The sequence below is a fragment of the Saimiri boliviensis genome, chromosome 1 (genome assembly GCF_048565385.1).
Source record: "Saimiri boliviensis isolate mSaiBol1 chromosome 1, mSaiBol1.pri, whole genome shotgun sequence".
In the NCBI taxonomy this organism is placed as follows: Eukaryota; Metazoa; Chordata; class Mammalia; order Primates; family Cebidae; genus Saimiri; species Saimiri boliviensis.
Window position 1 is genome coordinate 144417665 of NC_133449.1, and position 22059 is coordinate 144439723.

The 22059-nt window shown below is 41.7% G+C and overlaps 1 protein-coding gene across 1 annotated transcript in view; it reads left to right on the forward strand.

Annotated features, from left to right (window-relative positions):
- The first annotated feature begins 1335 nt into the window (after positions 1–1335).
- Positions 1336–22059, forward strand: part of PMFBP1 (polyamine modulated factor 1 binding protein 1) — a 78424-nt gene continuing 57700 nt past the window's right edge. The window contains exons 1-3 of the mRNA XM_074405686.1: positions 1336–17370; positions 17920–18059; positions 20680–20751. Of these exons, the coding sequence (XP_074261787.1) occupies positions 20740–20751 (12 nt within the window). The 5' untranslated portion in view covers positions 1336–17370; positions 17920–18059; positions 20680–20739. The remainder of the gene's footprint in view (positions 17371–17919; positions 18060–20679; positions 20752–22059) is intronic.

Sequence of the window (22059 nt, forward strand, 5' to 3'; positions counted from 1 at the left end):
CTCAGTAGTTAGCAAATTTTAGTTTCTAATATGTAAAATCGTGTTCTTAGGTCCCCAAAGAGTGGAAGCAGTTTTTCACTGCTAAAACCAGGCCCGATACCTTACTAGCTGGGTGCCTGCCAGGACAGAGCCTCTCCAGAGGATCCCAGAATTCCCCGGTGAGGTAGCTGTGCCTTCATATCTCAAGTGAAGAATGCCTCCCTGCTGGTGAAACAGGAATGGAGAAAAATGAACCAGAACATACAATAGATACAACTTCTCAAGGAATTACCTAAGGTTCAGGGCTATGACCTTAACCATTCTCATGTACTTTTCTAAAAATAGATCCCAATTCTGGTAAACTGTTCAAGGAAAATAGCCTATTTTTAAAGGAAAGCTCCTAAATAGCTAAATCATTTTGCTTAAGCAATGAGCCAAGTCGCTTCTAATGAGGTTGTAGCTTTACTGGAAATAAGAGATATATTTAAATATATAGTCCATACATTACTCCAATAAATCACTTGAAAAATATTCTCGAATGTACTAAATGTATTTTTAGAGGCATGTGCCTGACCTTTCTGGAAGAAGAAAGATAATGTTGGAATATTTTGAGAATAAACATTTATCCAAATTAGTAGGCAAGACACAAGTAAAATTGTTTTACATTTTCTTAACACCTTTATACCCTATGCTTCAGAAACAATTTATTTTTCCTACCTTTAATAAAATACAGAATCTGTCTGTAAAGTAGCAGGAATATAGGAGCAGAAAGGTTTTTTTGATGACCCGATGAGAAATCCTGTAATGGCCCTATTACCTCAAGGCCCTGGGCAGAAGGGATATATGTATTTGCAACATTTCCTGAAGTGACTTGCAGGCCATAAAATTTTCATTTTTTATGACTGTATTCCCAAGTGTTTTAAAATCAGTGCCATGTTCTTTTCTTACAATATTCACAATAAAAACATAAATAAGACCCATTTATTCATTCACCAAACACAAAAGGAACCTTCTCTTTGCCTGGTACTCTGTTAAGGAAGCATAGGTATTCCCTCAAAGTCCTCATGATCTAATAAGATGTCCTATAAAGCTGCCTGTATTAAATCTGCAACTGAACGTTTTCATGTTATGCTCCACTGCCTGAAAGAAATAATGATTACATTGTGCCCCAAAGGGTGGGTGCTCAGGTTGAGGTGTGCCAGGGAGAAATTGTGAGTCTCAATCTTCTTCATGTGGTCTGCCTCCCCAACCCCACCTCTCTCTCTCACCCTCACTCTCTGCTCTCCTGCCTATCTCTGACCCCAAGCTAGGCTCATTCTCTTCCCTTCCATCCCATTTCACTCCCCCTCTATCTCTCCCTTTCCCTTTCTTTTCTCTCTCTCCCCTCTTCCCTTTATTATAGAACTTCTAGAAAGACATTCACACCACTCTCTCCTCCTAACAATTCTTCATCAGTAAGTGTAACTGCAGTCCTCTGATCTACCCACCCTGTCTTCACTAAGGTCAGCAGCAAAATCGCCTTTGCAAAGATTATGACAGTGAGAGAAATCAAGCATGGCTGAATTCATCTTGCCTCTAGCTTCACAGGCTAGCTGTCCACACTCATTACTGGTTATAGGCAAAGCTAACCATGGGAGGAATTTTGTTTTGTTTATGGTTTAACTTTAAAGCAAGGATGATAATAGTCTCTCCCACTTGCTCAGGGACTGAATAAAATAATGAAAGGCCAAAAGATTAAGATTATGGGAGGGGCCTGAATTCTACTTAAAATATGGGCACAGTTTCTTGGCTGAGCTTGGTGGCTCACATCTCTAATCCCAGGACTTTGGGAGGCCAAGGCGGGTGGATCACTTGAGGACAGGCGTTCAGGACCAGCATGACCAACATGGTAAAACCCCATCTCTACTAAAAGTACAAAATTAGCGGGGCATGATGGTGCACTCCTGTAATCTCAGCTGCTTGGGAGACAGGCAGGAGAATTGCTTGAACCCAGGAGGCAGAGGTTACAGTAACCTGAGATCTCCCCACTGCGCTCCAGCCTGAGCAGCAAGAGCGAAACTCTATCTCAAAAAAAAAAAAAAAAAAAAAAAAAAAAAAAAAGTAGGCATAGTTTCTGTAATCCCTTACTGTTTAGGAGTCATGTAGCAGAGATCATAAGATCTATAACTTCCCCAACTGCTCCTATAGGTAACATGGCTAATGTAGAACCTAAGATTGGTTTTTTAAGATGATTTTCAGTCTTTTGCATTCTGGCAACTTACTGACCACCTGCCCACACTCATGACTCATGACTCATGACTCATGACTCATGACTCGACCAGTCCCATGGCCCTCACCCAGAGGCAGACTCAGCACTCAAGGACCATTTTCCACAACCCTATGATTTTATACTCAACTAATCAGCAACACCCATTCCCTAAGCCTCCTACCCACCAAATCATCTATTAAAAACCCTACCTTCTGAGTTATCAGGGAGACTGATTTAAGTAATAACTGTCTTCCATGTGACTAGCCTAGTGTTAAACTCTTTCTTTACTGCAATACCATGGTCTCAGTGAATTGGTCTTATCTGTGCAGCGGGCAGGAAGAACCCTTGGGCAATTACAGCAAAGGCTCCTAATCACCAAAAGAATGGCTTGGTTTTCCTCTACTTGGACTTCTGCAGCAGCTGACGCTGTGGACTCTGCCATAATTTATCTTCCTTCTCCCCTTTGGAGAGGCCCCTCCTCTGGTTTTCCTTCTGTGGGCTCCTTCTTGGCCCTCTTCGTTGGCTCCCTTTCTGTTCCTCCAAGATTGGCACTCACACCCTAGACAGCATCCCTTCTTATCCCACTGCTCTGACAACTGTATTTCTCATTGTGGGCCACATGTGGTCCTTGAACAAGCTTGAACAAGCTTGTTCCTTTACCTGGAATGCTGTCCTTGATGTGCTCCTCTCACCCATTCTGCTTTTCTCTATCTGCCCAAATCCTATCATCTTCCAGGGACTGGATTAAAGGGATGGCAGCATGTAGTGGCTGAGGGCATGGACCCTGAAGCAAGATGGTGTTCAGATCCTAGGTCTGCACTGATAAGCTGTATAACCTTGGGAACGTTACTTAACCTCTCTATGCCTTAGCTTCCTCAAGTATAGAAGGAAAATAATAATAGTGTCTGCCTCTCAAGGTTGTTGGGAGAATTAATGAGCTAATATTTGTAAGTCCATAGAGTGGTGCCTGGCACATCATAAGGACTATCTATGTGTTTGTTTAAAAAAAAAAAGTCAACACTAAAAGTACTTTCCAAATTCCCAAGTTTTTAATCATCTCCTACTGCCGGTTTGTCACCATATGTTATACTTTTCAGCTAAGTGCCTCCCCAGTGCACTCTGCACTCCCTTGGTCAAGGACCCTGTCCTAGTCACCTCTAAATCCCAGCCTGCCATGAGGCAGGTCTCCACAAATGTTTGTTAAATGAGCAGGAGGCCATATCAGATGGGTTTTCCATGGTCGCCCATCTTAATAGCAAATTAGGGAGTATGGGCATAGAATTTCCTTGGGAAGTATTTTGGCAGGGGTGAGGTTGGGGTAATGTGAGGCACCAGTCCTTTCCATTCCCATAACTTCTTCAGTCCAATAAACTGATCAGCTGACAGGAGCCATAATCGTGCCAAGCCCAATTAATCCACATCAGAATGGCACACACTGTACCTTTCTGTATCCCATCAGTTGAGTTTTATTTTCCATCCTTCATACCTGTTTCCTTCTCTGTGTGTAATGAGCTTTATATTTAAAGCATGAAAATCCAATAAAACATGAAACCCAACAGTGCTTTGTTCAAGAATATTCCTATTTTGTTATCAAAATCTGCCTTAAAAAAAGTTCCAATTAATCAAGAAACTTTCCCAAGTAATGTGCTCAATCCACCCACCAGGTGCCGGGTGGCAATAGGTGCTTAGGGAGAAGATTAGGGAGAGGCTTAGAGAGAGAGTTAGGGAGTATGTAAGAGAGAAGAACTGTGCCCTCTGGCCTTGGGAAGCTTTCAGTGCCATCTATGATTAGAATAGACCCCATCCCCCTCCTAGGAAAACATCTTTAGGTATCAAAGGTGTCCATAACCCACTAATGCATCTGTACGTTTAATTAGCCCAATCGAGCATATAACTCAGAAAAATCTCTCACCTCTTTTGCTCCTTTCAACTAATTTCTGAGCACTTCATTTTCTAGTAAGCTTTCACTGTGTAACAAGCAGTAATGAAATGACCAATATAAACCCATTGTTGTATTAAACAAAGTACATCATTGGCCGATGGCATTCTATAGTCTTAGAGTTTGAAATGGGTCCTATCCTATGATGAAAACATTTGGTGTTTGCCTAATGAGACCATTCCTGTACCTACAAAGGAAAAAAGACATTGTGTTAAAACATTTCATGTTAACGACAGCATGTTCAGCACTTTCTGCTCACAGCCACATCTGTGGGTGAGGCAGGTTTCTCAGTATTAAATGCTGCAGTTGGGCCCATATTCTTAGCGAGGTGTCTGATTGGCTACTCCCCAAATATAACTTAAATTGGCTTAAAATAGAACAATCACATGCTAACCCGGTAGCATTAGCAACTCTATTAACAGCCAATTTCACATCCACACCAGAGGGAGTAAAAGGTAATTTGCTCATTATCAACACCCTCCGGCAGTGGAAGGAAATGACTGTTCATCAAAAAGTATTTTCCAACATAACAATAGCGGTGCCCATATGTAACCACCTCACTCTCCCTTCCCTTCCATGACTCGATCACTGAAGAACCGCTACAGGAAAAAGACTTTGTACTATAAACGGGTTCGATGTAAGAAGTCTCACCACTCACTCTCCAAAATCAGCCCTACCATCATCTCACCTTTACTCTTTAGGGTTACAAGTGAAATGTTTGGCAAATCACCGTACAAGGTACAGGATGGATCCCAGTATAATATTAGATAATATAATGTAGACATGGTCTAGACCAAAAAGCTTCCCCATCCCTATGACTTGACTAGTACCCCAGACTGCGTTAACCCCACGAGTTGAATGTGGACAGTTCTTGGAGCCCAGTATAACCAAATCTGTAATCTACGGACTCATCTAAGGATTGAAGATATTGGACCGTTCAAAATTATAGTATTGTCCTAATGAATATTTTAAACCTCATCCACCATCAGTCTTTATTTAGTAAATGTTTCTTTAGAAATTAAGTTTCTTTGTTTGCTTGCTTTTATTTTTTTATTTTTATTTATTTTGAGATGCAGTCTAACTCTGTTGCCCAGGCTGGAGTACAGTGACGTGATCTTGGCTCACTACAACCTCCACTTTCTGGGTTCAAGCAATTCTCCTGCCTCAGCCTCCTGAGTAGCTTGGATTATAGGCACGAGCCACCACATTCAGCTAATTTTTGTATTTTTAGTAGAGGTGGGGTTTTGCCACGTTGGCCACGCTTGTCTCGAACTCCTGACTTCATGTGATCTGCCCACCTCAGCCTGGGATTACAGGTGCGAGCCCAGCCCGTTTGCTTGCTTTTAATTGCTGCTTAATAAGCTTCTATAGATGTGTTTATATATTTGGCTATCATATACTATTACAGTGACAAATTAAAGAAATAGATTTCTCACCTATCACTCTGTTCAACTGGCTATTTTTATTTGAGGGGAGTAATCTCCTAACTCCTGTCTAGCTCTCTAGGCCTTCTGCTCTGCTTCCTACCTCTCTCTATTCAGTCTCCTACACAGAGGTCAGGCTAACGTACATGAAGCAATTGTTGATGTGTCTCTCCCCAGCTGGAAAACCTTCGTGGCTCCCTGTTGCCTCTAGATAAATGTCAGACTCTGAATTCTAGCATCTACAGCTCTTCACACCCCAGCATCTCCTTCTCTTCCAGCTTCAGCTTGAAAATTTCATTTCTCCTCAACATCTGAGCATATAGCTCATCTTCACTTGTCAGAATCAAAAGTAGGATCAAATGCAACTGTCTCCATAAAATCTTACTTGATTATTTGAATAGAAAGTGACCCACTGCACCTCTGAATAGCAGAAGCCATTTGGAACATTCTGCAATTTCAAAGCAGATTAAAGGGGGCTTCTTCCAGAACTTGAAAATGAGAGAAAGGTTATTTTGGGAGAGCTGAATCATGCCCCACATCATCTTAGAGAGACAAAATAAATCTCAGATCTGCAAAACGTGACTGGACCATAGTAGTCTATGTAAGGAAAGAGCTTATCCATCTCATGATGCAGAGAGGGGGAGAAATATAGTCCCAGAGGGAATGACGGGTGGACCCCTCCTAGCTCTGTTCAGGAGAGAGGGAGCCTTAGCCAACAGACTGATTATATCAGCCCCAAGATCTTTGCTATCTAAGATAACTACAAGATTCTGTCCTAGTCAGTTACAATTCAACATCAGATTATTTGAGTATCCCTTACTTCTCATTCTGTCACCCAAAACCCTCCTTGGTTTCTCATGTTGGTCTACCTCTAGAGAGAGTGTGCTGGCCATGCAGACTAAAAACTATTCCAGCTCCCATGACAGTGATTTCTTACTGTAAATTAGTTAATTCGGCTCTTCATTCTTTCAATAAATATTACTGATCATCTACTATGTGCCAGTTATTTCTCTACTCACTTGAGATAAGATAGTGAACAAGAAAAATACAGTTCCTTTGTCTATGGAGTTTTCAGTCTAGAGGGAGATACAGACAAGTATACCCACAGTTTCTAATATAGTGTGAGGACTGCCCTGGTGGGGACATTCAGATCAGGATGGGAGCACATGCTTTGAGGAAGAACCCAGGCTTGGGGATTCAGAGAAGGCTTTGTAGAGGAAATTATATTTACCCTGAGTTCTGAAGAATCAGCTGGAGTTAACCCAAAGATGATGGGAGGAGAGAAATGGAATGATGCATGTAGCACAAGCAGAATACACCAAGAACTAAGGGTGGAGAGGTGTCCAAAAAAATGAACACAGTTCAGTAGAGCTCTGGCAGGAAAGGTAAAGAAGGGCAGGGAGGAGGGTCAGAAAACAGGACACAAAGCTGAGTGCAGGGACTCATGCCTGTAATCCCAGCACTTTGGGAGGCCAAGACGGGTTGGTCACTCGAAGTCAGGAGTTTAAGACCAGCCTAGGCAACATAGTGAATTCCATAGCGAATTCCCTGTCTCTACTAAAAATACAAAAATTAGCCAGGCGTGGTGGTACACACCAGTAGTCCCCTCTACTTGGGAGGCTGAGGCAGGAGAATCGCTTGAACCTGGGAGGCAGAGGTTGTTGCAGTGAGCCGAGATCTTACCACTGCCCTTCAGCCAGGTGACAGAGCAAGACACTATCTCAAAAAAAAAAAAAGAAAAAGAAAAAAAAAAGAAAATAAAAACAAGACAGATTAAGGAAGGCCTTCTAAACCGTTTATGAGTCTGTACTTTATCTTGAGAGCAATGGAGAATTATTAAAAGGCTTTAGGCAAGCAAATGATGTGATTGTATCTCTAGTTGTTGGAGGAATGGGCAGTAGTATTGGGGTTGAGGAGAAGAGGACCAATAGAAGATTTATTGGGAAGGTACAATAGGCAGGATATGGGAATTGATGGGATGAAGGGTGTAGTATTTAAAGTGAGTGAGAGAAAGAAAGACAAAAAAGAAACAAGGTGGTGCTTAGATTTCTGGGCTGGAACAAATGAAGCGATGGCGGTTCCTTTCACTGATGGAGTATATAGCAATGGTTAAGAACAAATTCCAGAGTTGGGCCACTTGAGGTTGAATCCCTGCTTTCCCACAAATTACTCTGTGATCTTGGGCAAGTTCCTTCACCTCTCTGTGCCTTATTTTCTCATTCGTAATGAAAATAACCACAGTACCTTCATCATAGGGCTGTTATGCAGATTACATAAGTTAATAGTGAAGTGCTTGGAATTGTGCTTCTTTTCACATAATAAACATTACGCAAGTTTGTTAAATAAATTAAAAAGGTGATATCAGAGGAGAAGCTGGTTTGGAGTAGAGGCTTATGGATTTAACCTTGGAGAGGCTGAACTGCAGAGGCCTGTGGATCAATGGCGCACAGCTGTGTAGAAGGCAGTTGTCTATACAGATCTGGAGCTCCAGATGGAGAGCTGTGCTGGAGATGTTATTGTAGAACAACCTGATATGGATGGTAACTGAAATCTGACAAGAGAGAACAAGACCAGGGAGGAGGATTTAGAGTGAGTATGGGGAAGACAAGACCAGAAAAACCCCGGCACCATTTCAGGAATGGGCAGAAAGAGAGGACTTGCCAAGGAAGCAAAGGAGCTGTCAGAAGAGCAGGAAGAAATCTGGGAGAGAGTCCCGGAAACCAAGGACAGAAAGCACTTCTAGAAGGAGAAAGTGCTTCTAGAAAGTGTTTCTAGAAGTAGCCACTGATATCGTTTGTCAGGTACAATAAGGACCAAAAAGGACCCCCTAGAGTTGACAAAAAAACTTTGACCTTGGCCATTCAGACTTGCTGCCACTGAGGTAAGGGTGACAAGGTGGGAGTGGAAAAAAGGAGACAGAGGAAATACCAAGAGGCAGCAAATATGAACAGTTCATCCACGAAGATGAGAAGTGAGGGGCAGAGAGGAGAGAGAATACGATGGCTGAGGACTGGTATAATGGAAGATACTTGGGCATAGGTAATAGCTGTTATGGGTTTAATTGTATCCCCTCTCCCCAAAATTCATATGTTAAAGTCCTAACCCCGAACCTGAGAATGTGACCTTATTTGGAAATAGCATCATTGCAGAAATTGCAGAAATAATTAGTTAAGATGAGGTCAAATTGGAATTGGGTGCCCCCCTAATCCAATATGACTGGTGTCCTTATAAAAGGGAAATTTGGAGACAGACATGCACATTGGGAGAACACCATGTAAAGATGAAGGCAGAGACTGGGATGATGAGTCTACCAGCCAAGGAGAACCGCAGATGGCCAGCAAACTGCGAGAAGCCAGCAGAGAGGCATTGAACCATTTCTCCTATATAGCCCTTAGAAAGAACCAACCCCACCAACACCTCAAGCTTGGACTTCCAGCCTCCAGAGCCACCTAGTGTGTGGTACTTTGTTATAGTAGCCATAGGAAACTAACAGAACTGCAAATGAAACTTCCCATTATTTACCTTAAAAACCAGGGTCCTGGCAGGAAGCAGAGTCATGCACAAGCTGAGTAATTTGTGGACTACTTCGTAGAGGGACTAGGCACAAAGGTGTGGCCATGGTGTAAGGAAGCTACAAGGTGGCATGCAGTGCCCAGGTGTAGTAAGGGTAGGCCTTGACCACCTCCAAGCCTCAGGGGCCAGGGGAGAAAGCAGATCTGAAATTGGGAGTGGAGAAGGCCCCAAGGCCCTCTGGAGACCTGGCAGGGCGGAAGCTGAGGACCAGCGCCCTCTCCCACTGATCTTCCTGCTGATGTTCCACACTGGCCAACCAAGCAGGTGCCAGAGAGCAGAGAGCAAGAGAGCTGGTTGATGCAGCTTATGGGGCACAGAGCAGAGGGGAGAGAGGCAGAGAGTATGTGAGGGACAAATGAAAACCCAGCCCAACTCCTTTTCGCTTTTGAAACCAACAGGACTATGATATATGTTCAAATGTTGAAACGTTAACATGCTAGTAAGACGAACTACTAGAGAGGGAAAGGCTACAGCACACAGTAGCTCATTGTAGGGCACTGGTATTTCTAGAGTTATACTTCTCATCGTACATTTCCGCTTCACCTGATGCATACTGTGTTCTCAGGACTTTTGAATTAATGAGTAAGTTCATATTTATAGTTTCTGTTTCTCCTTTCATCTTTGGAAATAATCATTGAGAGAGACATTTACTGCTATCCCCTAACCTCTTGTTTTGTTTTGTTTTTAGATGGAGTCTTGCTCTGTTGCTCAGGCTGGAATGCAGTGGCATAATCTCAGCTCACTGCAACCTCTGCCTCCCGGGCTTAAGAGATTCTCATGTCTTTGCCTCTCAAGTAGCTGAGATTACAGGTGTAATCAAGGGATTACAGGTGTAATCAAGGGATTACAGGTGTGCACCACCAGGCCCAGATAATTTTTGTATTTTTGGTAGAGATGAGATTTTGCCAAGTTGGCCAGTTTGGTTTTGAACTTGTGAGCTCAAAGCCATCGGCCCACCTCAGCCTCCCAAATTGCTGGGATTACAGATGTGAAACACTGTGCCCAGCTACCTCTTGACTTTTGAAGTGACTGAGGTGAACCTTTCTTCTAGAATACCTGTTGAGATATGCCAGTGACCAGGAGAATAGGTCTGGTCTAAAGTATGGTCTCATACGAAGCAAAGCAACTCCATGAGAAGCTTCTAAACCAAGCTTGTCTAACCCACAGCCCATGGGCCACAAGCAGGCCCAGGACAACTTTGAATGCAGCCCAACACAAATTCATAAACTTTCTTAAAACATTATGTGATTTTTTTTTTTAGCTCATCAACTATCATTAGCGTATTTTATGCGCCCAAGACAGTTCTTCTTCCAGTGTGGTGGGGAAGCCAAAAGATTGGACACCCCTGTAAACAGAAATGTAAACACAGCACAATCAGTAAGAATCATTTCTTTTATCTATGATTCTAAACATTTATTTAACTAAACCTACTACAAAATACTGTATTATCTAAACTAATACATGTTGGCATGCTATCTTCTTATATGCTTCTATGCTAGATTCAGTCAATGCTTTGTTTTATAATGAATATAATAAATTCATTCAAGAATCATTGATAAGAATAACAAGACTTTTATAATGAAGGACGATTTTCACACATTCATAGTAGTTCACCTTGGGTTTTGCAATCTGAATAATTTTTTCATCCCACAAAGAAGGGCCAGCTTCATGAACGTCTTTTGAGTCCCCGGATTGGGACTCAATGTTTGAACTGACTCTCAGATGTTTGAGAAGGGGACAGCAATATAGGGAGAAAACTTGTGAAGCAATGAGAAAAAGCCATAGATAGTTAAGAACTTTTTTAAAGTAAAAATAAAAGAAGCAAGAGACAAAAATGGAAAGGAAGTGTGCAGTACCCCAAGGTCCAAGCTGTCTTCCAATAAAATGCATTTCTGTGGTGGCCCGTAATCCTTAAGGAGTTTTTTTTTTTTTTAAAGTCACGCCCAAATGCTGCAGTGCACAGGAATCTTTTCATTTCTTCCACTCATTTTGGGGACGGACATTCCCTTTGAAGGCGCCTGATTACCGGGACCATGGGAGCACCGGGGTTTCCTCCCTCGCTGCCACTTGTGCAGTTGATGTGCTCTTAGTTACAAAGCGCCAGACTGCTGCTGCCTTCAGTCAATCTGTTTAGCCAAAGGCCTCTGATTTGTTCACATTTACTACAACACATACAGAGGGCTGGAGATTTTTTTTTTTTTTTTTACTATTGATCTGGTGCTTTAAGAGGGGAAAAAATCTCCTTGGCTGTCTAAACACTATCGATCCGTGCTTGGGAGTCGCAGCAGAAGTGTAGAAAGGGCGTGGATGAATTGAAATTTCATTTCCGACAACTTGTTCCTGTTATTTTTACCCTTTTGGACGGGGAGAAACACGTGCTGCAGCTTCAGTCAATGTGGTCGATAGCTCCACTGAGAAACTCAACATGGCTTCTGCCAGAGGTTTGGCAATGAGACATGATGTTGGACTTAGAGTGTATGAAACTGAAGGATGCTTGTGAAAAGCATGAGGTCTTAACACCAATGGAGGCAGAACAAGTGGCTCTGGGCTCGCTACAATCTACAAGAGCTATGGCTTTGGAGAAAAGCAGGATTGTGGAGACTAACACCAGTCCCATGTAGGAAGGGCCCAGAGTATGCACCAGAAGCTTCCCTGGCCTCTAAGTGCCTTGCTTCCTACTTACTCTTAGCTGGCTTTCTGCAGCAACCATGAGAGAAGAACCCTCTAGCAAAGCTACGTTTCAGCCCTCAAAGAAGAGCATGATGTTGAAACCTTACTGGAGGTTGCTCATGTACTATGTGGGAAAAGACCCATGTATAAACCAGAGCTGCAGGCCTGCAGGGAACTAATGGACAGACTGGCCATGCAAGGGTAGGTATCTGCAGCCAATGGCTTTGGGAAGCTCTCCCACCTCTTAAACACATCAAGTAGGAGATGTGGTGTGGTGCCAGCAGCACCAGCTTTGTTCTTTTATTAGATGTTCAAATAATATGGGAAAGAACCAGGCTCCTTCTTTCTAATGGCAACATCTGGCATTTATGTAGCCAGGCACCTTTGATCCTTAAGGATCCCGAAGCACTTTACAACCTGCTGTAGTGCTAATGGCCGTAGCAGCAATTGTACAGTAAACATGGCCAAATATTCCCCATACTAGTTCCATCCTCTTGCTTCTGCAGCATACACACAGTGTTTCCTTCTGGAAGGAAAGATTCCAGTGCGGATCCAAAACATCCCTTTGGTTTGTCATTTTTTTGCTAAGTTTGTTCAGGACTGCCTCTTTCCTTTTTTTTTTCTTAACGAAAATACTTCACAGTCATTTCTTAATAAACAGTACTTCATTTACATTTTCAATTATTTTATCAGCCCATTTCTGCCCCTCATCCTCATCCCTCCCACTCTAGAGAAAGATGGAAATGTTCTTCTCTCGTGGGAGCCAAGAATCTGCATTGCGGATGAGGTTGCAAATTCAGACACAATAAACAGAATTAAGAAAAACTGAGCTGGCGTTTGACAGAAATTGTAAAATGACACTCAGAAATGTTGCTCTTGTGGAAATTACTGATATTAAAATATAAATCAGTGTCTTGTGTTTCCCATAGCACCAGGGGCTCTATTAGGTTATGCAGTTTGATTGCTGAGCTGAACCTAAGAGACTTGGCAGTTCAGAGCTGAAGTTATCACAAAGCATTTAACCCTTCTCCTGCTGGAGAGCAGGCACCTCTGAGAATACCAGTTGACAGTATCGCCTCCAAAAGGCCTCGACTTTTTGTTGAGCCCTTTGAACCCTGGGAGAAAGTAGAGGAGGGCTGGGTTGGGGAGAGAAGATAAAGGAATCTGGAAAATCTTTTCTTAAGACAGGAGTCTTGTTGCATAGTACCAGTCCAAGGCTACTCAAGAAGCAGAGTCTATTTTGGAGAGGGCAAAGAAAAAAAGCCCATTAAAAATGTCTAAATATTACCCCATTACATTATTTATTTAATCCTCATAACAACCCTGTAAGGTAGGTATTATTATTCCGGTTGTTTCCAAGTGAGGAAACTGAGACTCAGAGAAGTTAACTTGAGTCAAAATGTGAGCCCTGACTCCATGAAGAAGTGGCTGAGGCAGGGAAAAGTATAAGATGAACCTGGAGCATCTTGTACCTGAAATTAAGGACGTGCTTAGGAATAGGTATTGTTGAAAGGGCCCAGGAGCCAACCTGAAAGAGCTCCCATTAGCCAAAGCTGGAACATGTGACCAACAAAATAAATAACAGTATTAGATTATAACCCATATAATAGATGTACATGAGTTCATAGTAAACTCATGTAAACAAAACATTAATTAAATAGGAGAGAAAGAGCAGCTCTTTCTTACAGAAGAATTCTAGTGAATACTAGAAGAAGAAATAAAGGAAATAATACACTAGTAGAAGAAAGTAGTATTCCCATATATTAGAATACTACTATAATAATTATTGCAAGTGAGAGCCACCTTGCTAAAGATAGCAGGTGACAGTTTGAAGAAAAACAGGATATTTATATACTCTCAAAGTATCTCCCTCAAGATATTTATTAATTATAATGGGGAAAAAATAATAACTTTATAATAGATAAACTCAGTAGACACCAGCATAACCAAGTGACCAGGGTTAACATCATCAGTGATAAGATGCACTGTTCTCATGTAACCCCTGACATGATACACTAAGAAGGTGTGTGATACACTTGCTCAGAATGCATAGCCTCAATCTCAGCACAGAGAAACATCAGGCGCTTTGGGAGGCTAAAGCAGCCAGATGGCTTGAGCTCAGGAGTTTGAGACCAGCCTGGGCAGCATGGTGAAACCCTGTCTACAAAAAAATACAAAAATTAGCCAGGTGTGGTGGTGCGTGCTTGTAGTCCCAGCTACTTGGGAGGCTCAGGTGGAAGGATTGCTTAAGCCTGGGAAGTCAGGGCTGCAGTGAGCCATGTTCACACCACTGCACTCCAGCCTGGGCAACAGAGTAAAACCCTGTCTCAGAAAGAAAAAAAAAATCAGACAAATTCAAACTGAGGGCATTCTATGAAATAACTTTCCAGTACTGTTTAAAAGTGTCCAAGTCATGAAAGACAAAGGAACTATCATAGATCAGTGGAGTCTAAAGATGTAAAGCAGCTAAATGCAACGTGGAATCCTGGGTCAGATCCTAGAACAGAAAAAGGACATTAGTGAAAAAACTGGTGACATCCTAACAAAGTATGTCATTTTGCTTATAGTTTTGGACCCATGTTAATTTCTTAGTTGTGATTATCATATCATTATTGTGTTATGATGTCAATATTGGGGAAACTGGGGAAAGGGTATACAGGAGCTCTGTACTATTTTTGCAACTTTTCTGGAAATCTAAAATGATTGCAAGAAGGTCTGTGTGTTCCCTTTCTTTCACCAGAATAGATCCCTGCTACCTTTGTGGAGAAACAAAGCAAATCACAAACGACCATAATAAAGGCAGATCATTGTGTTAAAAGAGGTATAGGAAAAGGGCTGTAAGGGGGGAAGGATACACATTACAAGGCTGGGATTAGCTCTGTTATTTTATGTTCAGAACACTGCCCAGCGTATGGAAACTGCCATACAAGTGTTAATATGACATGTAGTTGTAGGGAAGGTGAAAGAAATGGCAATTGGGTTCTGTCTGGAAGATGTGTGACTTTTGAGAGGCAGAAAGAATATATTTCATAAAGAAAGAAAGAGCAATCAAGTGGGAGAATCTTCTCCATGTCAGTCAATGACAATGTCAACAAAGATTAGATGGACTGTGTACTTCAAAACAGGAAATTTTCCAGAATGGCATGGGAGTAATGGTGGTGGCAGTGGGAAGGCTGAGATGTTCCTCTCTCCCTGATCCTGGCTCTTTCTACTCCATACAGCAAGTGGAGAAGGAGAAAGACATCAGAAAATAAAGAACTGATGTCTCAAGAGAAAACCAAGGCAAGGTGAGGAAGGGAAAGGGCGTTTGAGGAACATATCTGTGGAATCACCAAAGATCTGATCCACAATGAAACAGGGGCTCCAAAATGTACAGAATAAACAACTTGCGGAGGTACTAGAAACAGTGAGTGAATTGTAGAGAGAGCTCTCCGAGAATAACTTTAACAAGGGTGTTTTGTCAGCTTGCATTAGATTCAGCTGTATGAAACAGAAAAATTAAAAACGAAATCATGACTTAACCAAGATAGAAATTGCTCTTTCTATCCAGGGCTAGCAATGTTGCTTCCATATCATTAAGGCCTCATATTCCACATGGCTGCTGGAACACCAGGTATTAAATCAGCATTGCAAGCCATTAGAAAAGTGGGAAAGAACAAAGAGCTGTGCACTACTTCCCTTTAAGAAGATTTCATGGAAGTCCCCACAGTTCCTCCTTTTATGTCTCATTGACCAAAACTTAGATACATTGTCATACTAGCTGCAAGGGAGGCTGGGAGATCTAGTCTTTTAGATGAGTACATGTGCATCCCAATAAAATGAGTGTCTGTTACTAAAGAAAGTAAAAGAATATGGATATTGGATCACAAACAGCCTCGGTGAAAGGTAGCATAGGAGAGAGCCACAGGGAGAGGCTTTCACCTAGGACAGTGAGTCTCATAAATCCTGGATTCCTTCTGCTCCTCCTGGCCCCTCATTTCTTCTGTCATTCAAAAGCTTCTTTTTGGGGAGAACTGACTAGCCCTACTTTCTCTCCAGAAGAATCTCACTCCTGGGATTGGCTCAGTCAGTGACATTGGTATCAGGTTCCTATTCACTATGTTACTATGCTGAACCCCAAACCCTGGAAAATACCGTCTCTAACATCATCTCCTCATACCATCTCCTCCTACCAGTTATGCCCTGCACAACCAGGGATTTTCTCCTTTAGAACTGGATTTGGATTCAAAAAGGTGAACTCTCTTCATGACAAGCCTCTGCACATTGGCTTTAATCATACATTCTGGGTAGAAATAATTTAGTATACAATGAGCATCACTGTCTGTTCATGGGGCTCAAATATTTTTAAAAATAGAGGCAATGTTGAGCACCCTCTCATCATTTCAATAATTAAGAACTCTAAGATTCATCCTACTTTTTTCATTGGTAGGAGGTAGAACATTGGAGAAAATTCTAAAGCCCAGCATAAGTAAAGGAAAGACTTATGGCTTAGTGTAGGTAAGCCTAAGTAATTTGTATTATCCCACAAAGATAGCTTTAGTTTTAAACAAGAAAAGCATCTCTTTCCTTGAAAACCCAAAAACATGTTTTAGATTAGGAAAAACAGACCCTTGATATTCTTTTATCCAGGCCGTGAAAGAAAATAAATAGTCAGTGTTCCTTAGGGCAACAATGTTGTTCTAAGGCTGGGAGTCAACTATATACCCAGACAGTTAACAGTTCCTTGGGGGAGAGAGTCAACATTAGCAATCTGTGATAACGGCATTTGTGCAAGCTAATATGGACAGGTGGTATGTGAAGTACTAACTGATGTGTTTCACATCCTGGCCTGCTCAAACTTCATTTCAGAGAACTTGTTCACTTGTACCATTTTTCCTTCCTCTCTCCAAAACTAAACAAATGCCCTCTGAGTTAGAAAAGGGGAGGAAAAGGGTAATTGGAACAGAAGCAGAAGAATTAGACCCTGGTGGGATATATGAGATGGGGCAGAAGGCAAGACAACAGATTCCCAGATAGGTTTACTGATCCAAGGGCTAAAGAGAGACTTTTAATCAAAACCAGGAAAGTGAGCATCCTGTCCCCTTTCTCTCAATACCTTTCAAGGCAAAACACAGAATGTTGATAAGACAGGTCTAAGAGACGGTCTAAGACCACTCGTGTGTGTGCATGTATTCGTGTCTTCATGGGGAATAGGGAGGAACATCTTCAAAGGATGAGGAAGGGCCAGACAATCCAAAGCCCTTAGAATGAGGAAGATACAGGATTATATGGTGCTATGGTTTGGCTGTGTCTTCTTGAATTATAATCCAGTAATCCCCATGTGTTGTAATAGGGAGCTGGTGGGAGGTAATTGAATCATGGGGCATTTTCCCCCATGCTGTCCTCATGATAGCGAGTGAGTTCTCATGATACCTGATGGTATTATACGCATCTGGCATTTCTTCTGCTGGCACTCATTCTCTCTCTTGCTGCCTTGTGAACAGGTGCCTACTGCCATGATTATAAGGTTCCTGAGGCCTCCCCAGCCATGCAGAACTGTGAGTCAATTAAACCTCTTTTCTTTATAAATTACCCAGTTTCGGGTATTTCCATATAGCAATGTGAGAACAGATTAATACTTGTGGCTTACTGACCAGGATAATGACACCTCACCATACTCTAGCTGGGAGAGATGCCCATGACCATGGACCATAAGCTTCCCCTGGTGCCAGAATCCAAACTGGGACCTCAAAAACTTCGGCATACTCTGGAGGCCTTAAAGAGGTCGAAGGAATCATGAACTAATTCATTTTTAACCTGAAAGTCATGGCATTTTCTCAGAAATTACCAAGATTATGTTTTCTGCCATTTGGTGAAAATGGGGCTCGCAAAAACAGTGAGTAATAGAAATTGTTACATTCTCTTTTTGCACACCTAGCTTGATACTTGCTACCTTCGTCACTCATTTGAGATGTAGTCTTAGATTTTTCTTGGGAATCTGCAAGGTGCTCTGAAAATGGACTGAAGAGAGGCATAAAACATCACTAGAAGCTCTGGTCAAGTTTTTGTTTTCACTACAATCATTTTTTTTTTTTTTTTTGGTACAGCTATCATGAAGAGAAGGCCCACTTTGAAAAGCAGATGGCAGAAGTTTTGAACACAAGAAAGGAGTTCCCTGGGCAGATGGAGCAGACAAGGCATGAAAAAGTGAAGGTCTCAACAGAGACACAGAGGCAGAACAGAATATGTAAGAACAAGGGTTTGAGAAGAGAGAGACATCAACAAAATCCTGGCTCCAGAGAGTCAGTAGCTGGGGATCTGGTAGAGAGCCCCCTCTCTGGGATGAGTCCCTCCTCCACAAAATGTCTGTCCAGCCGTGCTCCTCAGTTGGACAGCACTGTGAAGGTTCACATGAGCATTTCATAAAGCCTGTGGGGCTCCCTCAAAGCACTCTTCCCTATCCATCTGGCAAATATTACTGTCAAATGCATCAGAAACCTATCATATAACACTTCCAGTTTTTTCATCATAAGCCCTTCCAAAAGGCCCACTGCTATTGTTAATGACTCAAGATTCTGACATCTTCTTCATGGGACAAACTCCAGCTCTCTTTTTTCTTCTTATTTACCTTACTTAGTACATTTCAATATATTTTCATGCAATTATTAGAACCTGTGCCTTCTACTTTTCCTTTGAAATGCTCTTGGCTCTTGCAACTACAGCTGCGTAACTTCATAGTAGATGAAATCATCACAATCTAGAAAATCATTTTTCTGTCTTTTGGACAAGATTTCAGAATCATCTCCTGACTATGCAGCAGGCTTGCCTGCAGAGAAGTGTGATTCTCAAGGATACATTTGTTCTGTTATAACTTTTTGTATGATACTTGAGCTGAGTTCATAGTTCCTCTAAAGAAAGATGTCCATCATGGTAGAGCACCGAATCAGTAAACTTTAAAGCTAGGAAAGACCCTTAAAGGCCATTTATTAGAGCTTCAGAAGCAGAAACATAGGCTCAGAGAGATGAAGGCCTTTCGAAAGGCCACTCCTCCAGTGAGGTACTGAATGAGGTTTAGAAGCTTGGTGGCCTAGAACACTGTTTAGTCTTCTTTATGCCACACTATTTTTAATCTTCTTGCTTCACTAGTGTGGAAGTCATTTGTGATGTTCCCCAATACAGGAATACCTCGTGTTATTGCTCTTCATTTTACTGTGCTTCACAGATACTGCATTTTTAGCAAACTGAAGATTTGCAGCAATCCTGCATCAAGTCTATCATCACCATTTTTCCAACAGCATGTGCTCTCTTGTGTTCGCATCAGCATTTTTAGCAATAAATTATTTTAATTAAGTTATGCACCTTGTTTTTTTAGACATAATGCCATTACACACTTAGTAGACCACAATATAGTATAAACGTGTAAGTTTTCTAGGCACTGAGAAACCAAGAAATTTATGTGACTTGCCTCACTGTGATATTTTCTTTATTTTGGTGGTCAGACTCCAAACATGCAATCTCTCCGACATATGCCTATATTTCTTTGGGGAGATAAAGGAAGAAGTTGGGCATGCTTGTTTTGGCTAATGAAATGTGAGCCGAAGCAAAGTGTTTCACTTCCACTTTAAGAACGGGTAGGTGATTCTCCAAGTTCCTTTTCTGCTACCATGACAACAGGCAACATACTAGATAATAGAAGTTTCCGCCAGCTGAGGACTACTAGGAGACTGAGGACAATGTGCAGGAGAGCCCCAGCTGACTCATAAAGGACATGCAGCATGAGTGAAAAATAAACCTTCATGGTTGTAAGCCACTGAGACTTGGGTGTTGTTTGTTGCTGCACCATCATCTAGCCTGTCCCCACCAGGTGAGCCTGAGGCACACCTCCATTCCCACAGCACACCTCTGTACATGAAGACTTCAGAGGGCATACAATGCAGAAGGTCAGAATTCTGCTCCATAAAACATTCTAAATTCCATAGATCACCAGCATTCTTTCTTCCTCTTGGCTTATATTAGGGATAGGGGTGTGGTTTATTACAAAGAATGAGTATTTTGATAGCTTCTCATTCTTTGAGCTGTTCTGTAGGTAAGTTCCTGGTGGAAATATTCTCTATTCTTAGGGTTAAAAACAGAATGAATTAGATAATTTTAATAAGCTCAGTGCATTATGACCTCAAATGCATCATCCTGTGCTTACACACATACATGTGCAAAGATCTTTGGTTTCCTTGGAGGCTTTCTATCTAGATAAGTCTCAGCGCTTCACAAGTTTCCTAACTTTATAAGCACCAACATTATGGCAAATTGATGCTTCAAAAACATCACATCATCAGGTATTTCATATGAATAGTTACAAAATTAATGGAAGCTCCTCACAGAGTAGTAAGTGAGCCTCTGTGACCTTGGGTAGGTCACTTAGCATCTCTGGGCCTCAGTTTCTCATCTATAAATGAGGATAGTAGTAGTGCCTGGCTCCCAGGGTTCATGTGAGAATGAAGTTGGGTCATGCACATCATGTCTGGTTCATAATAAGTACATAATGTTAACTATATCTGAGCCATAGAGTACATAGACATCCAAAAAGTACACTTGATTCAGACTTTTTGCTTTCCAAAAAGGGTGAATTCAGAAAGCATTTGGTTCACCAAGTACTGACTTTCTGGAAAAGATGTAAAACCACAGTCCTGCCACGTAGAGGTTTTAACACACTTTTGAAAACACAAACAGATGGGTAGGCAAGTAGGTATTGCTAACAGTTCAGGAAAATTTTCCAAACCTCTTGCTGAGGGCATAGATCCAGCTGGGAAAATCTTTAAAGGGCAGGCTCGTTTATACTTTTTCCATCTTAAATATTTGGACTTTTTCAGGTTTATAACAAAGCTTGGAAAATACTAAAGGTTAAAAGAGAATTGAGAGCTGCCAAGGAAATGAAAGATGAGGTAAGGCTCCTAACTCCTCTACGTACATGGAGTTGAATCTTCATTACAAGCGACGTTTTTTCATGTTTTATGATTCAAAATTCCAGTAATAAGCATCACAAAATATCATGGACAGAAGTGGGCAGCAGAACATAGTGTTTAGGAGCCCAGACTCAAGCTGGGTGAGTCTGGGTTCATATCTACCAGCAGTATGATTATACTGAGTTTGTTGCCTACTCTAAGTTTCCTTTGCCTTATCTAGAAAATATGAATTATGAGCACCTATTCCAAAGACTTGGCAGGAGGATTAGCAAAGATAGTGCATATAGAAAGCACTTAATCAATATTAACTATTGTTGCTAACATTCTCTCTTTATCTGGAATGATATGAAAATGGAGTGTCTGATTAGTTTAATATTTTGGTCAAACTGTGTTTATGGGGCCAGGTGTGATGACTCACACCTGTAATCCTAGCACTTTGGGAGGCCAAGGCAGGAGGATCGCTTGAGCCCAAGAGTTTGAGACCAGCCTGGATGACTTGGTAAGACCCCTGTCTGTATAAAAAATAATTTTTTTTAATAGCCAGGTGTGGTGGGATGCTCTTTTGGTCCCAGCCACTCAGAAGGCTGAGGTAAGTGAATCACTTGAGCCTGGGAGGTTGAAGCCACAGTGAGACATGATCACACCAGTGCATTCCAGCCTGGGTGACAAAGACCCTGTCTCAGAAACAACAACAAACTATGTTTGTGTATGCCCTACCTTGTTCCAGAAAGGATTTAAGGTGGCTGTTTTGATGAGTAAAGGATTGTCCCACATACAATGTGCTTTTTAACAGACCTCCTACCAAGAGGTGAGCAGATTCTGAAACAGGCAGTCCACTCCTTGCCTGCTGCATTACTGGAGCCATACAGAACTTGCTACCAGTTCTGTGGGGAACAAGGATCTGGTATGGATTTTCAAGAAGGCTGTTTCTTCATTTAAGTTATATCTTTGCAGCATCTTCAATGTGCCAGGCATTCATTGTTATAGGAGCTGGGAATAAACAAAATAACAAAAATCTCTACTCTCATGGAGCTTACCTTCTTAGTAGAATAATTTCTCAAATGATATGATAGTGAAAAGTCTATGAACCTGCCCAAGTGCCAACAGATCAGCCCACATTCCTTAGCTGGCTGATCTCCACCATATGTCATATGTGTCCTAGACTATATACTTATAGGGTGTGCCAAGTTTTAAAGAATCTAGAATACCATAAAATATAGTCAGTCTTCAGCATATGAACATAAATGGTTCTAAATTTTTGTTCACAGGCAAAACCTTGTATAAATA